Source organism: Bufo gargarizans, chromosome 2 (genome assembly GCF_014858855.1).
Source record: "Bufo gargarizans isolate SCDJY-AF-19 chromosome 2, ASM1485885v1, whole genome shotgun sequence".
In the NCBI taxonomy this organism is placed as follows: Eukaryota; Metazoa; Chordata; class Amphibia; order Anura; family Bufonidae; genus Bufo; species Bufo gargarizans.
Window position 1 is genome coordinate 497,722,222 of NC_058081.1, and position 15,657 is coordinate 497,737,878.

At 43.0% G+C, this 15,657-nt stretch overlaps 1 protein-coding gene across 2 annotated transcripts in view; it reads left to right on the forward strand.

The window, feature by feature from the left end:
* The window catches only part of AGBL3 (AGBL carboxypeptidase 3), a 167,990-nt gene extending 159,167 nt beyond the window's left edge, over nucleotides 1-8,823 (forward strand). For both annotated transcript variants that reach the window (XM_044281214.1, XM_044281215.1), the window contains 3 exons: nucleotides 1,207-1,392; nucleotides 3,027-3,237; nucleotides 5,368-8,823. In XM_044281214.1, the coding sequence (XP_044137149.1) occupies nucleotides 1,207-1,392; nucleotides 3,027-3,237; nucleotides 5,368-5,821 (851 nt within the window). In that variant the 3' untranslated portion in view covers nucleotides 5,822-8,823. The remainder of the gene's footprint in view (nucleotides 1-1,206; nucleotides 1,393-3,026; nucleotides 3,238-5,367) is intronic.
* The last annotated feature ends 6,834 nt before the right edge of the window (nucleotides 8,824-15,657 follow it).

Below are 15,657 nucleotides of genomic sequence, written 5' to 3' on the forward strand. Positions count from 1 at the left end.
ACAGCACACTGTGTGCTGTCCGCATCTTTTCCGTCCCCACTGAAAATGAATGGGTCCGCACCCGTTCCGTATAATTGCGGATCGGATCCGGACCCAAAGTGCGGACGTCTGAATGGAGCCTTAAGGAAATGCTGCAGGAAACAAGCAGCAAGCATGCTGTGGCCAGGGCTGAAAGGAAACACTGGTAGCAGATCACCGCTGAACATGGCACCCGAGACCGCGGCGGTAAGCAGGGGAACAGTGGTGCACAGCAGCCGCTGTTAGGCCTCGTTCACACTTCAGTGTTTGGTCAGTGATTTCCATCAGTGATTTGTGAGCCAAAACCAGAAGTGGAGCCTCCACAGACATGAGGTAGAAGGGAAAGATCTGCTCCTGTTCTGTGTTTAGAGTTGCACCTGGTTTTGGCTCACAAATCACTGATGGAAATCACTGACTAAACACTGAAGTGTGAACGAGGCCTTACACTTTTTTTCTGAAAAATCTGCTCGGCAACCAGCATTGCCCCCATCACAGCTCCCACAGGGCTTGTCACCTAACTTTTATCAATTCCTGCATGTAGTGGTTATTTTTGTGATTTAGTTTTTCAGAAGAAAATGTAAAAAATAAAATACTTTTTTTTTCTGTTTGTTTAACATTGTTTTTCATTATGGTCATCTTTATATGGGGGATATGTATCTTTGGCTCATCAGGGTTGAGGCTAGCGGTGGCTTCAGGCTTTTTTTTTTTCTTTTTTTTTTTTATATTTGCTCATATATTTTATTTTACACTATCCCTCCCCATAAGGTCATACAAGACCTTTGGGGGACATTTTAAAATGTCACCATTTTTTATTGCTTACTTCTCCCTGGAACCAGAGCTGACATATTTGCCCCAGTTTTAGAGGGTGAATGCAGCCTCCTGAAATAGAGTGTAGAGCTGTTCTTGGTCTACAAAAAAACCTGAAGCTCCTGCAGCTAATCAGCTCCTGGTGAAAACATGATCGCTAAACTGGAGAAGCCATTGCTGCTTACTAAAATTGTGTACAGTGTGCTCCCTGAGTGCAGGGTGTGCAGTAACCTGTCTCTGTATTTTCTATGGGGAGTCTGGCTGTCTCTGACCACTAGCTGCACTCTTCTGCAGCTGCCCAATTAGAATCGCGTCTGCATAGCTGCCAGATGTTTTAAAATGTTGGATGTTGCCTAAAAAGTTTTTATTTTATTTTGCCAGGTATTAACTGGAAGAGGCCACTCCCATTATTTAAAAATCTGCTTTCCCAGCGATGCCCATTCAACAGTATTCTAGAGCCATGCTGCTACTACATCAGTCCAGATACCAGCAATTCCTTCAGAACTAATACTGCCAACGACACATGGGTCTGTGAGCATGGGTCTGGTAATAGAGCGCACAATTCAGGTGAGTGACACAAGTAGCTCATTAAGGCCCCTTTTACACGGGCGAGTTTTCCTCACGGGTGCAATGCGTGACGTGAACGCATTGCATCCGCACTGAATCCTGACCTATTCATTTCAATGGGGCTGTGTACATGAGCGATGTTTTTCATGCATCACTTGATCAATCGCAGCATGTTCTATATTCTACGTTTTTCATGCAACGCAGGCCCCATAGAAGTGAATGGGGCTGCTTGAAAACCGCATTGCATCCGCAAGCAAGTGCGGATGCAATGTGATTTTCACGGATGGTTGCTAAGGAGATGATGATAAATAAGGATGAGCCCCAGGACCCCATTAAAGTCCATTTACTTTATTATTCTCCATTATAACATGGTTATAATGGAAAATAATAGCATTCTTTAATACAGAATGCTAAGTAAAATGTCCATTTGAGGGTTAAAAAATAATTTAAAAAATTACCTCATCCACTTGATCGCGCAGCCGTTATCATCTTCTTTCTTCTTCTTGCAGGACCTGCAAAAGATCTGCGCTGACGTCATCGCACTCACCACGCAGGTCCTGCTAAATGAAGATAGAAGGTTCTTCTATCTTCATTCAGTCCATAATGTTCCAATCTGTATAGTAAAGCTCATGTGATGTGTGTTTAAAATAGAAAAAATGGATGGTAAACGGCACTTCAAGTAGCGAAATTGTAGAAAATCCACAACACTCTCCAATTTGTGCAAAAAATGTCAGCATCTTACATTGCGATGTTTTGACTTAAGCAAGTCTTTATCAAGCATTTGAGAAGAGTGAAGTGCACTGTGTGTTTATATAGTTACCATAAAGGTGGGAGTGGAAACTATCTCCCATTAAGTGGGTGTGTTCAAATAATTAGACATTCATACAATTTCACCATAAGTCAAAATATTAAGAAATAGCCAAAAGATCACTTAGTGGGTGGAAATCTATGTGGTTCCCAAGGGGCTCCGAGGCAGATGCCAAAGTTCGGCGTGTCCAGGTTCCGACTGCGCCGATGCCGGCCATCGCACAAAAATGTAAATTAGCCAATCATGGAGCAGAACGTCAGTATGGAAGCATGACATCCATTGTTGCTATGCAGAATTTTATCAGTAACCAGTCCTCATGCCCATCGTCACTAGTTGATAGGCAGATTTGTGTTATATATATCATGTCATTCCTGCAAGGTTTTTTTTTATTCTAATATTAATTCCAATATCTGCTATCCAGAGGGCAATTAAATATCTTTTAGAAATCTACATATAGTGGCTAGGAAACCACTAAGAAGTGGTCACGTTAGTTTGCAAAAATTAATTAAATTCAGAAGGGAGTAATTCCTCAAAGCAGATTACTGGGCTTTGCCATAACCTAACATAACCCATAGGTTGGGATCATCTGCCTAGCAACTGGTGACATGTCATAGTTTTATTCCGCCCGCCTCTCAGCATGTTTGCCGCGCTGCCGATTAAACTCCGGCCGCCCCTATTATAGTCAATGGGGCCGGAGCGGACCTCCGGCAGCACGGATCCAGCAGGCTGTTCACCCACCGGAACATCCTGCCGGAGAAGGCTGCCGCTAGTGCGAAAGTAGCCTAAGAATAATCATCTTTTTCTAACAATGAATTTTTTCCTCAAGGTAACTTTGTGCAGCACAACAGCAAGCCCATGGAGGTATGTTCTCCTGCGTCCCAAAACAGTGATTACAGAGGGAGTGGACAGAAAAGGGAGAAAATAGACCATCTGAGACATGAGAGGGAAGAGATCTTCCTGCCAGATGTGGCTACCTGTAGACAAGCTCCTCTTAATGGAACAGACATTCTGTATACCACCGCTGCCACCAAAGTCCAGTAAGTGTATGTACAGTATGTATGTATGTAACATAACTTTATATTGATGCTGGGTTATATCTCATCTGCCATATTTAGTCCATTTGCTAAACTTATCCAATGACATTCACATCTATTTAAATGTCAGATGAGCTTTTAAATTAAGCCACCATGTTTGTGTACATGAGGAGTAGCGAGACATCTGACCATTATATGACTTATACTCTGCATTTTCACTAGTTTTATCACACTGCAGGCTTTAGCTCTCCATTCTCCCTGAACGAGTGGGTGTAGACTAGCTGCTATGATGTTTCCCATAGACCACACATGGAGAAACCAGGAGATTCTTCTCCCGTAAAGCTGATAATGTACAAGCTTAATATAAAACACATGTAAAGCAAATGTGAACCTGAAAATATTACCACCAAAAATGGAAAAAATGCACACTAAGCATAATAATATTGAACTGCAAATTCATCTTTGCACAAAAATTCTATGAAACACTTCAGAGGTAGACATATACCCATGTTACCCCTAACTGTGTGTAGCTTACCTTCTGAAGCACTAAGTAATGGAGAACATTATACAGCAGACCTAAGAAGTGTAGATGCGAATCCAGCAGTGAAATGAGACCATAAACGACTAGCCAGCAGCATGGTATGTGTGTCTCTCTGCATCTCTCCAGCAGCCACCCTCCTTCTCCTCCCCTTCCCCTCTCCATAGATTTCTTTGTAATCAGATCCTTCAGTGAGCCGCTAACTTGTCTTTAAAGAAGACCACCAGTGACAGGGTCAAAGATGCAGGTGAGAAGATAAGGCTAACCATCTGGTCCAGTCCAACAGAAGAGCAACTATAGCAGACATTACTGAAAAATGTTGGTGATGAAGGTGTCAGAACATAGTGCATCACAGCTTTTTCCATAATGGACACACAGTGTGTGCATCACAGCTTTTCCATATGGGAATTGTCTACCTGCAGACTGTTCGGAGTGTTGCTTGTGCAGGAAACTGCTTAGTGACTCCTGACTGGCATTTTCAAAACTCTTGTACTGCGTACAGTTATGTGCTCTAGTTCAGATTTTCTCATACTTGCTTACTGTCCTGGATTATAACCCCCTCCCAAAATATTGTAGACTTGGTTCATAGCAGACTCATTTCACGCATTGCCATCTGTTTAACTCGAAGTAAAACACACACTTTATCACTATTTTAGTGAGCCATTTGCAGAATTTAACCTGTTACTAGAACATCCTTATAGAGCTTCTCCTACTTACAGTACTTTTAGTTACAGAAAGTCCCTAAATATGTATAGAAGTCACGTTGACGGGACTGTGAGAATAATATGAGTAACAAGGAAATGTTAGTATATTCAAGTAAAAGTCTGGTGTGTGTGTGTGGGGGGAAGACACTTATTCCTACTTATAGTATTTTTAGTCTCCTCTTTATATTTTCTATAGTCTATATTTTCTTTATACTGTATTTTTTATAGTCCCCTTTGGCGTGTCCCCTCGTTTTGGTCCAGTATGCTTTTTATGATTTATGGCTGTCCTGTCCCTTTAGCCACTGCACACAGTTACACAGCCACCAAACCCTGCCATCATCACTGGTTGGAGTACCACATTCTCAAACCTGGCATGTACTAATACAGAACCATCTGGGAAAACCTGCACTGTGAACTACTGTAATTATGTTCTGGATGTACTACAACCCTCATTTTGCACTTGTGCCTTAAGGGGAAAAAGGGTCCGCCCTCTTTCCACTGCCCTGTCCCTAAGGATCAACAGTGTGAGGCGAGCCATTGTGATAGACTTTTGCATTTAGAGCCTCTACCACACCAATCCTCCATTCTGGCTCCTCTCGGGCTTGTGCATAGTGGCACAGAAGAACAGCCTATAATAAGCTGACAGTCACGCTGGTGCAGCCTGATTTGGTGAGAACTCCTGCGGAGATAGAGATGTATGTAGTTCTTTCTCCTTCAAGGAGACACGGTATTAGCAAACAAGGAGGAGAAAATCAGACCTTGACAAATACTATTAAATGGCACAAGTGACTATAGCTAACACCATATTACGGAGGAATTCTATCAATCACAAGTGGTCATTTGAAAAAAAAATTCACACATTGTCATATTTAATCTTTTGTTCCCCTACAGAAAAGTGCAGAACATTTTGCCGAAAATGATGTCCCAGCCTCATATATCACACAAGTCATCCACAAGAACCAGACCACTGCCCCCTACCAAGGTCAAAATTAAATCAACAGTTGAGTATAACAAAGGGACAGTACAGAAAAGGAAATTGGGAAAGCTTACTGGCCCATGCCCCCAGGAGGATCATGTTACTACTGACCATGCCAACCTGGAAGCTGCTGCTAACCTCCCTGCTAACACCTGGAAGGACATCCTGATTGGACTACAAACGGGTGAAGGGGGAGGGTCTGTAGAAAGTATTATGCTACATCGGGATACTGACCATCCTATACCTGTTCCACCTAAGGGGCATATGCTAAAAGATAAGACCTCTAATGGGTTTTCAAAATTCACAAGGAAACCTGGACAGAGAGTCAGTCTGGTGCCTCTTCCAAAAACAGTCCCATCCTCCGACTGATGTATCTTTTGATCACGGCTCAATTCACAGCCTTCTACTGTTGAGGACCCTTCATTAGCTGAACTATGTACAGTTTAAAGGGTTTGTGATAATTCCAAAATTCACCAATGCCTTCAAATGCTGTAAAAAATGATTACAGGTCCATACTCGCCTCTTTCTTAAACACCGCTCTCTGCACCACCGGTGCGGTCCTTCTCCTGCTTTTTATATACAGACTACAGCAGTCAGAGGCAAACTGGCCATAGACTCTATTGGGAAATTTTCCATTGGGCCAATGCCCAGGTGGCCATCCAAGTCCTCCTCATGCCACCTACCAGGTATCAGTGATCTGATGTTCTCGGCATTCTTTAATGCTAGGAACATCAGGTACTTCTGCACCTGGCTGGTGATACAGTTGAATACTGCAGCAGGGGTAGCAGTATTTTGTGCTGCACTGTGGTATTTGGTTCTGCTGGGGTGGTATTTTATTGTATTGCTAACCTACCTATTTCTGATGTCCCTGCCTACTTGTATTGCCCCACCTTCTTTCAGTTTGGACCCACCTACAACATGGAACTACTTTTAGTTTTTTCCAGTGCCACTTAAAGTTCCCAGTCCACCCCTGGCAGTTGTGACTTGCAGGATTACGGCACGTGACTACTGTAGTCAGTCACTGTCCTCAATGTTATAACGCATAGTAGAGTGACTGGCTGCAGTCATCTTGTGCCGCATAACTGCACTTTACCACTGCAGCCTGTAAACAGCGAAAGAAAAAAAAACGGCACAGAGTATTGTGCCAGAGAATGTCATGGGTATGTCATTTTTTTAACAGCATTTGGGAGCATTGATACGTTTTCTAATTAACTCAGAAAACCCCTTTAACAAATGGAATTGCCAGTTGCGGGCACAGTGATGTTAGGAGCCCCCCCAGGAGACAAAGCTGTCAAATGGAGTGCTTCTAGATAATTAACTTGAAGATCCTGGGTCATAACTAAATATGTGCACCATGAATCCCCTACCATCGTGTTTCATTTATAATACTGATGTCCCCCTATGTGGTTGACATGTCTGTGAGGGGGCACTGATGGTACCTCTGCACTCACTTTTAATGTATGTGTCTACCCCTAGTGCGGGAACACAGACTTTCTATATCCAGTAAACACAGTATTTAAAAGATATGTAAACTTTTCAACTTTTTTTGCTGTAATATACCTAACCTCTGGAGCAGTCTTTATTAAAAATCTACTACAGTTTTTTTTAATACAGCACCTATGCAGACCTATGTGTCTCCATGGTTACAGACTACAAACAAACCCTATGTAGTCTGATACTGTAGTTATCTGTCTCAACTTCTACTGTTTGACTGTTAGCAGGCGTAAAGTAACGCACAAGTGCCACATCTAATTCCACAGTTTATGTTTGTAGCCTGCAATCATGGAGCTACATAGGTCTTCAAAGGAAGATTTTTAGGCAAGACTGTTTACAAAAATGCAGTTTTTTATTTATTTAAAGGAGTTATCTGGTAATTAATATTGATTACCTATCCTCAGGATAGGTCATAAATATCAGGTCCGACACCCGCCAATCATCTGTTAGAAGAGGCCGGCGCTCCGTGAGTGCAGTGGCGTGGCTCCTTCCTGGGCCATGTGACATCACTGTACATTGGTCACATGACCATTGAAGTAAGTGGGGCTGAGCTGCAATACCAATCACAGCCGCTTTACTATGTACAGCTCTGTGCTTGGAGAGCTGCCAGGAGCCGGCTGCAGTCACCTGAGCTCCATTGAGCATGGCATCTCCCTGTAACAGCAGATCTGAGTTCCAGCAACTCCGCCGATCTAATAATGATGACCTATCCTGAGCAATGGTTATCATTATCCATTACTGCATAACCCCTTTAAGAAGTATTTAAGAAAACAAAAACACTGTAAATATATATGCATTTGAATCAATGCACATTTTGTTATTTACACCAGTTATTTGGTCATTTATTTCCATCAGTTATAATGATCCAAAGACAGGTTCGGGACAAAAACAAGAAACGGGTGCAAATTTTGCCATTACACCTTATCTCTGGGTAGGCCTCACTACTGGTTTAGGCGCACAATAACTGATGGAAATAACTGACCAAATAACTGAAGTGTGAACTCAGCCTATTATGTGTATTATTTAGCTACGCATTATAGTTTTGTTGATAGATGGTTCTACCATAATAATGCAACCTTTATTGCACATGATTGAAAAAAAAAAATTATGTTTTGGGGCCCATTCAAATGACCATATGTGTTTTGCAGTGCACAAGCGTTGATTTCTAATGCTAATCTTGTTTTCCCCTACTCCTAACAGCAGCATAATAATGGGGTATTTATGCCCCTGAGTAGTGGCAGAACAGATTGCATTTTTAATGAACTAATAAAATATTAAAATTACTTCTCCCCTTCCTATATAACTTCCCCAGAAACCCAGTATCCAGTGGCATACCTCCAGTAGAGGCAGACCACGCAGCTGCTATGGGGCCCGCGGGGAAAAGGGTCCCACAGTGGACCAAAGGCTCCACGCACTTATTACACTCATTACTGTCCAGCTCCATTATAATATCCCTATCATCAGTGGAGCAAGCTAAAGGACCTGTGGTGAAGTCATCACAGGTCCTGTACATCTAGTAAAGGAACTGCGCAAAGAATAGTGTAGTTCCCAGGTTAGATAGGAGCATCTGCCAGGACCTGTGATGACATCATTTTCAGCATCACAGGTCTTGTACATCTAGTGAAGACAGAGCATCATCACAGGTCCTTCAACCCTCATCAACATGGAGAAGAACTGCACAATGAGCTCTCTATGGAGTAGTAAAAGGAGGTCCTCCTCCTTTCTCTTCATTTGCCCACCATTTCCTATTTTTACTCATATCTTACTGACATATATATAGTACTGCAGACAGTTACAACCACTATTAACTCATGTACCTCACACAATAAACATAATAAATAACTGACCACATATATCTGTACACACTGCACTATTATACCTTGTACTTGTCACATTAGTACATATACTGTATAAATATATATATATATATATATATACAGACGTGGACAAAATTGTTGGTACCCTTTGGTCAATGAAAGAAAAAGTCACAATGGTCACAGAAATAACTTTAATCTGACAAAAGTAATAATAAATTAAAATTCTATAAATGTTAACCAATGAAAGTCAGACATTGTTTTTCAACCATGCTTCAACAGAATTATGTAAAAAAATAAACTCATGAAACAGGCATGGACAAAAATGATGGTACCCCTAACTTAATATTTTGTTGCGCAACCTTTTGAGGCAATCACTGCAATCAAACGCTTCCTGTAACTGTCAATGAGACATCTGCACCTCTCAGCAGGTATTTTGGCCCACTCCTCATGAGCAAACTGCTCCAGTTGTGTCCGGTTTGAAGGGTGCCTTTTCCAGACTGCATGTTTCAGCTCCTTCCAAAGATGCTCAATAGGATTGAGGTCAGGGCTCATAGAAGGCCACTTTAGAATAGTCCAATTTTTTCCTCTTAGCCATTCTTGGGTGTTTTTAGCGGTGTGTTTTGGGTCATTGTCCTGTTGCAAGACCCATGACCTGCGACTGAGACCAAGCTTTCTGACACTGGCTAGTACATTTCTCTCCAGAATTCCTTGATAGTCTTGAGATTTCATTGTACCCTGCACAGATTCAAGACACCCTGTGCCAGACGCAGCAAAGCAGCCCCAGAACATAACAGAGCCTCCTCCATGTTTCACAGTAGGGACAGTGTTCTTTTCTTGATATGCTTCATTTTTTCGTCTGTGAACATACAGCTGATGTGCCTTGGCAAAAACTTCGATTTTTGTCTCATCTGTCCACAGGACATTCTCCCAGAAGCTTTGTGGCTTGTCAACATGTAGTTTGGCATATTCCAGTCTTGCTTTTTTATGATTCGTTTTCAACAATGGTGTCCTCCTTGGTCGTCTCCCATGTAGTCCACTTTGGCTCAAACAACGACGGATGGTGCGATCTGACACTGATGTTCCTTGAGCATGAAGTTCACCTTGAATCTCTTTAGAAGTCTTTCTAGGCTCTTTTGTTACCATTCGGATTATCCGTCTCTTAGATTTGTCATCAATTTTCCTCCTGCGGCCACGTCCAGGGAGGTTGGCTACAGTCCCATGGATCTTAAACTTATGAATAATATGTGCAACTGTACTCACAGGAACATCTAGTTGCTTGGAGATGGTCTTATAGCCTTTACCTTTAACATGCTTGTCTATAATTTTCTTTCTGATCTCTTGAGACAGCTCTTTCCTTTGCTTCCTCTGGTCCATGTCGAGTGTGGTACACACCATATCACCAAACAACACAGTGATTACCTGGAGCCATATATATAGGCCCAATGGCTGATTACAAGGTTGTAGACACCTGTGATGCTAATTAGTGGACACACCTTGAATTAACATGTCCCTTTGGTCACATTATGTTCTGTGTTTTCTAGGGGTACCATCATTTTTGTCCATGCCTGTTTCATGAGTTTATTTTTTTACATAATTCTGTTGAAGCATGGTTGAAAAACAATGTCTGACTTTCATTGGTTAACATTTATAGAATTTTAATTTATTATTACTTTTGTCAGATTAAAGTTATTTCTGTGACCATTGTGACTTTTTCTTTCATTGACCAAAGGGTACCAACAATTTTGTCCACGTCTGTATATATATTTGTGACACAGTGAGAGGTTTGGTCTGGGAAAACAGGTATTTTCCTCCCAGCATGTGCTGCTGGGCTTATTTACAGGTGAGGTCAAATACTGGACAGGATTTTAAGTGCCGGTCCGGGTTTTGGCAGCACCTGGCTGTCCTTAACCACTACAGGACCGCCGCACTCAGGATCGCGTTCTGGCGGCGGCCCTGTTATTCCTCCTGGACGCGCCGATGCGTCCTCTCGCGAGACGCGAGATTTCGGGCAGAGCCGGCCCGCACATGCGCAGTGCGGGCCGGGAATCGTTAAAGGAGTATTTCGTCACCAGCCTGCCAGCCAATGATCAGCACTGGCAGGTTGGGGACTTTTAAAAAAGGTGTTAAATGGCTTCTCTGCTCCTCTGCTGGTCCTTTTTGTCGGTTGGTCCCAGCAGAGGAGCAGGCTTCACAGTGAGTACACACAAAACACTACACTTAGACCCAGATCACCCCAATTAACCCCTTGATCACCCCTGTCAATCACTAGTGAAAGGGAAAAAAGTGATCAGTGTAAACTGTCACTTTTTTTTTCTCACTAGTATTGACTGTTAGGTTTTAGGATAGTTTAGGCCCCTTTGTTAGGTAGTTAGCGTCGGTTAGCGCCCAGCCCACCGCACCGCAGTCACTGATTCGCTGATTAGCGTATTGCTAATCAGCATTTGTACTTTTATAGTATCTGTAAGTGATCACAGATTCACAACTGATCACAGTCATATCTATAATAGTATTAGTGTCACCTTACAAGCGCAGCGGCGATAAAAAAATCTGTTTTGATATTTTTTATCAATCGCGGCGGCTTCCGGTACTTCGCTAGCCTCCCATTTGTAAGACAGGCTTGCTTTTTTTCTAGGGTAGTCTCAGGGAATACCCCCTAAATTTAGTTGACCAAATGGCAAGTAAGGGGTATTCTTCTGAAGAGGCCTACAGGCTTCTGACCCAGTCGGATGAGAAATGGGAACCCTCATCTGACGAATCCAGCGGGTCAGAATACGAACCTGTAGAAAGCAGTGGCAGTCTGACCCAAAGGTCAGACGAGGAGGTTGAGGTCCCTGATACCACCAGTTGTACCCAGCCCCGTGTTGCTAGACCACAGGTTGCGCAGGATCCGCTTCAAGGGCAAGCAGAGTGGGACTGGTGCTGTCGGATTACGTGGTGAGGCATACACCAGCAGCGCAGCCCATCCTGGACCTAGTACCAGCACTGCCGTACAACATGGTGAAGTGGCGAGCACCAGAAGGGCAGTTGAAGCTGGTACTGTGGCACGTGCAGTAGTTCCCCCGTCGCAGCCACCGCACAGACAGGCCCGTAGAGTCCCTGAGGTGCTGGCAAACCCTGATTGGCAGCCCCCAACTTCAGCCGCACCAGTAGTTCCCCCTTTCACCGCCCAGTCTGGAGTTCGGGTTGAGATGGCTCAGATCGGATCGGCACTGGGGTTTTTTGAGCTGTTCTTGACTGCGGAGCTCTTGGACTTAGTCGTGGCAGAAAAAAATCGGTATGCCACTCAATTTATAGCCGCCAACCCGGGAAGCTTATATGCCCAGTCTTTCAGGGTGGAAACCCGTCCAAGTTTCCGAAATTAAAACTTTTCTGGGCCTTCTCCTCAACATGGGCCTAACATAAAAGCATGAATTGCGGTCATATTCGTCCACGAACCCAATTCATCACATGCCCATGTTCTCTGCTGCCATGTCCAGGACACGATTTGAGACCATCCTGCGTTCCTGCACTTTAGTGACAACAGCACCTCTCGTCCCAGAGGCCACCCAGCTGTTGACCGGCTCCACAAAATTCGGCCCCTCATAGACCATTTAACACCAAATTTGCAGATTTGTATACCCCTGAGCAAAACATCTGCATAGACGAGTCCCTTATACATTTTACCGGGTGCCTTGGCTTCAAACAATACATCCCAAGCAAGCGCGCCCGGTATGGGGTCAAATTGTATAAGCTCTGTGAAAGGGCCACAGGCTATACGCACAAATTTCGTGTCTATGAGGGTAAAGATCAGACCCTGGAGCCGGTCGGTTGCCCTGACTACCTGGGGAGCAGTGGGATGACAGTCTGGGACTTGGTGTCACCCTTATTTGGCAAGGGGTACCATCTTTATGTGGACAATTTTTACACAAGTACTTCAATGACCAGATATTGTCTCCCTATTTACTTTCCCGCAGAACCAGACACTGGTATAAGAAGGTGTCTGTATATTTAATTCAATTGGCTCTGTATAATAGTTTTGTTCTCTACAGTAAGGCTGGGAGAACAAGATCCTACCTCAAATTTCAGAAATAGATCATCGAGAACCTCCTGTATCCAAGAGGTTCCGTGGCCCCAACCACCAGTGTAGTGAGCCACCTACACGAGCGACATTTCCCCAATGTCGTTGATGGTACCTCAAACAAACCGCATAGGGATTGCGTCACACAGGACAGGCACACAGGGCTCTTAGGACCATTTCACTCACAGCTGCTGCAAACCTCTCCTTTCACCTGGGACAAAGTGCATAATGTACTTCGCCACATCTCTGGGCGATTTGCACTTTGCGCATTGTCCCATGGGGAAGGAGAGGTTTGTCCTATAAAGGTAAAAAAAAAACAAAAAAAAAAAGTTAAATAAAGTTTATAAAAGTTAATGTTCTGTTCAAATGTTATTATAAAGTTCATGTTAATAAATTTATTGCGTTGCGGCCTGTTTTTTTTTTTATCTTCTAGGTGGACCAACTGATGAACTAGCTGCAGCACTGATGTGCATTCTGACAGAAGCATTGCGCTGCTGTCAGATTGCACAAAAGTCGGTGTATGCGGCGCTGCAAGACGAGATTTCTCCTCTGCAGTAAAAAAGATACGTTTGCCGAGGCTTATGAGCTGAGGGGCGGTGTTCATATGCTTTGGCAAACACTTTGTATATAAAAAAAAAAAAACGGCAATGATTTATTCATCCACATGGAGAAATCTGGTTTGCCAGGGCATATACGAGCTGAGTGGGTTTGGATGTTGGGCGGAGCTCCTATGTCCTGGCAGACGCCTTTCCCCTCCTTTTTTTACATATACCCATGCTGGGTGAGAGAAATATCTCTCTAAAATGACAACTTTGTATAAAAAAAAGGGAAAAGTTGACTTTTAGAGAGATATTTCTCTCACCCAGCATGGGTATATGTAAAAATACACCCCAAAACACATTGCCCTACTTCTTCTGAGTACGGCGATACCACATGTGTGACACTTTTTTTGCAGTCTACGTGGGTAAAGGGGCCCACATTCTAAAGAGCACCTTTAGGATTTCACAGGGCATTTTTTACACATTTGGATTTAAAACTACTTCTCACGCATTAGAGCCCCTAAAATGCCAAGGCAGTATAAATACCCCACAAGTGATCCCATTTTGGAAAGAAGACACTCCAAGGTATTTCGTGATGGGCATAGTCAGTTCATAGAAGTTTTTATTTTCTGTCACAAGTTAGTGGAATATGAGACTTTGTAAGAAAAAAAATAATAATAATCATCTTCCGCTAACTTGTGACAGCTAACTTGTGACAAAAATTTAAAATTTCTTTGAACTCACTATGCCCATCAGCGAATACCTTAGAGTGTCTTCTTTCCGAAATGGGGTAATTTGTGGGGTGTTTCTACTGTCTGGGCATTGTAGAACCTCAGGAAACATGACAGGTGCTCAGAAAGTCAGAGCTGCTTCAAAATGCGGAAATTCACATTTTTGTACCATAGTTTGTAAATGCTATAACTTTTGTGCAAACCAATAAATATACACTTATTGCATTTTTTTTATCAAAGACATGTAGAACAATAAATTTAGAGAAAAATGTATATAGAAATGTAGTTTTATTAGAAAAATTTTGCAACTGAAAGTGAAAAATGTCTTTTTTTTGCAAAAAAATCGGTAAATTTCGATTAATAAAAAAAAATGTTAAAATGTCAGCAGCAATGAAATACCACCAAATGAAAGCTCTATTAGTGAGAAGAAAAGGAGGTAAAATTCATTTGGGTGGTAAGTTGTATGACCGAGCAATAAACCGTGAAAGTAGTGTAGAGCAGAATTGTAAAAAGTGGTCTGGTTTAAGCTTGGGGGTTTAAAGAGGACCTTTCACCAGGAAAAAGTATGTAAACTGACTATACCGACGTGTAGAGCGGCGCCCAGGGACCGCCCTGCACTTACTGTTATCCCCGGGCGCCGCTCCGTTCTCCTGTTATAGCCTCCGGTATGTTCCTACTTAGGCTCCACCCGGGGGAACCTGCCGGCGTCTCTTTCTCCTATGCTGTAGCGCTGGCCAATCGCAGCGCTCAGAACGGATCCGTCTGCATTATATTGTAAAAAAAATTCTAAGTGTCAACGTAGCCTCAGACGGATCTGTCCAGACTTTACATTGAAAGTCAATGGGGGACAGATCCGTTTGAAAATTGAGCCATAGTGTGTCATATTCAAACGGATCCATCCCCGTTGACTTACATTGTAAGTCTGGACGGATCCGCTTGCCTCCGCACGGCCAGGCGGACACCCGAACGCTGCAAGCAGCGTTAAGGTGTCCGCTTGCTGAGCGGAGCGGAGGCTGAACGCTGCCAGACTGATGCATTCTGAGCGGATCAGCGTCCACTCAGAATGCATTAGGGCTGGACGGATGCGTTCGGGGCCTCTTGTGAGCCCCTTCAAACGGAGCTCACAAGCGGACACCCGAACGCTAGTGTGAAAGTAGCCTTACTTTGGGGGGTGAATAGTTATGCACCATTTGTTTGCTCCACAATAAATAAATAAAGAACTTCAAAGTTGTGGGCATGTTCTGTAAATTAAATGATGCAAATCCTCAAACAATATATGTTAATTCCAGGTTGTGAGGCACCAAAATACGAAAAAAGTCAAGGGGGTGAATACTTTTGCAAGGCAAAATGAAAATTGTAGTTTCACGCTGAAGGCATCAAAACTATGAATTATCACATGTGGAATTATATACATAACAAAAAAGTGTGAAACAACTAAAAATATGTCATATTCTAGGTTCTTCAAAGTAGCCACCTTTTGCTTTGATTACTGCTTTGCACACTCTTGGCATTCTCTTGATGAGCTTCAAGAGGTAGTCACCTGAAATGGTCTTCCAACAGTCTTCAA